The following is a 1357-nucleotide window of genomic DNA, read 5'->3' as shown; positions in this document are numbered from 1 at the left end:
TTCCCTGAGATCTTGAATGTTCAGCTCTCTACCCGACACTGGAATCTCCCACAGTAAAAATAACTATGGTAAACACAATTAAGAAAGGAAAAATGTTTCAAAAAATGTTTCAGATCTTTTTTCATCTCAGGGAATTATTGTACCCCAGGTATTTACAAGCAGACACAATTTTTCCCTGCCACTTTAGGTCACTTCCAGTTCCAAGTGGGAGAGAAAAGGAATAACTTACATCTGGCAGAGAGTCAATGAAGGTATGAATATTGGCTTCTTTTGCTGCATTAACAATTTCCTCAAATGGCACCTGACGACTGTTATCTCCATACGCGATGTTTTCAGCGATAGTGCAATCAAACAGGATTGGCTCTTGTGAGACGATACCAATCTGGGCTCTCAGCCACTTGATATTTAGTGCCTTGGCACCTTTGCCATCAAAAAGCTGAGAAAGCAAACATCTTAAATTTTAGTCACATGGCTATATATGTATTTGAGACTTACTGTAAATTCATACACAGAAGTTGTGCAATTGCAGCTCTTTCCTTAGAGAGATCAATTGAAAGCTCACATAATCCCTTGCCCTGCTTCTGCCCTATAAACCAACATTTTCTGAGGGCTATTTTATAAAAGTGTTGCCTCAGTCCCCATCTTTCTGTTTCAAAGTTTAATTAGGATTTTGAAGACAATGGAAGATAGGGTATGCTGAGGCAATTTCAAAGAACCTTAGGTAATGTTCTTTCTTTTTTTCTTCAGCAGGAAAAATAAGCTTGAAAGGAGAAATGGCTTTTGACTATATAGGTATTTACCATCTTTTTTCCTTAGAATTCCAATGGATTTGCGGGCTGCTAAGATCTGCTTCCTGTCCCTTATCTGATGTGAAAAATCATTGGAGAAACTAGAGAATACAGTTATTATGCATTTTGGATCTACCATACCAAACATCATGACTTTTAGGCATGGTTACTCTCCTAATCAGACCAGCACGATTGCTCACTTTTGTGTACAGCTGCTCAGACAGTTACTGCTTTTAAAAATACACCCCTCTCACCTGAATTCACAGGGCAACTCAGCCTCTGAATTAGCCCACCACTTTTGTGGTTTCTATGCCAGAGGTCTGTGCTTTTCCTTTCATGAAAACGTGGTTGGTTATTCATGAATACAAGGTCAAAAAAATTGGTAAGGAAGACAGATTTGGTTAAACATACTTTTGGAGTACTTGTGCTGCTACTTTCTACAAATCATTTTGCTACACTGGACATGTTTGGGCATTTCGACTCAAAAAAATCTTGTCCATTGCATCTAGGTCTTATTTAAGTATTGCTTCCCTTTTTTTGAGTATCTCTGCATAGACAAGTTCCCAAAT

The 1357-nt window shown here is 38.3% G+C and overlaps 1 protein-coding gene across 1 annotated transcript in view; it reads right to left on the bottom strand.

Moving 5' to 3' along the window:
* LOC108498416 (multidrug resistance protein 1A-like) overlaps positions 1-1357 on the bottom strand; it is a 9555-nt gene that overhangs the window by 3898 nt on the left and 4300 nt on the right. The window contains exon 4 of the mRNA XM_017817058.1: positions 125-436. Within this exon, the coding sequence (XP_017672547.1) occupies positions 125-436 (312 nt within the window). The remainder of the gene's footprint in view (positions 1-124; positions 437-1357) is intronic.

Source organism: Lepidothrix coronata, unplaced genomic scaffold (assembly GCF_001604755.1).
Source record: "Lepidothrix coronata isolate B3197 unplaced genomic scaffold, Lepidothrix_coronata-1.0 Scaffold59, whole genome shotgun sequence".
Taxonomy (NCBI): domain Eukaryota; kingdom Metazoa; phylum Chordata; class Aves; order Passeriformes; family Pipridae; genus Lepidothrix; species Lepidothrix coronata.
Note: the sequence above shows the minus strand (reverse complement) of the source record. Positions and strands in the feature narration are given on the sequence as shown.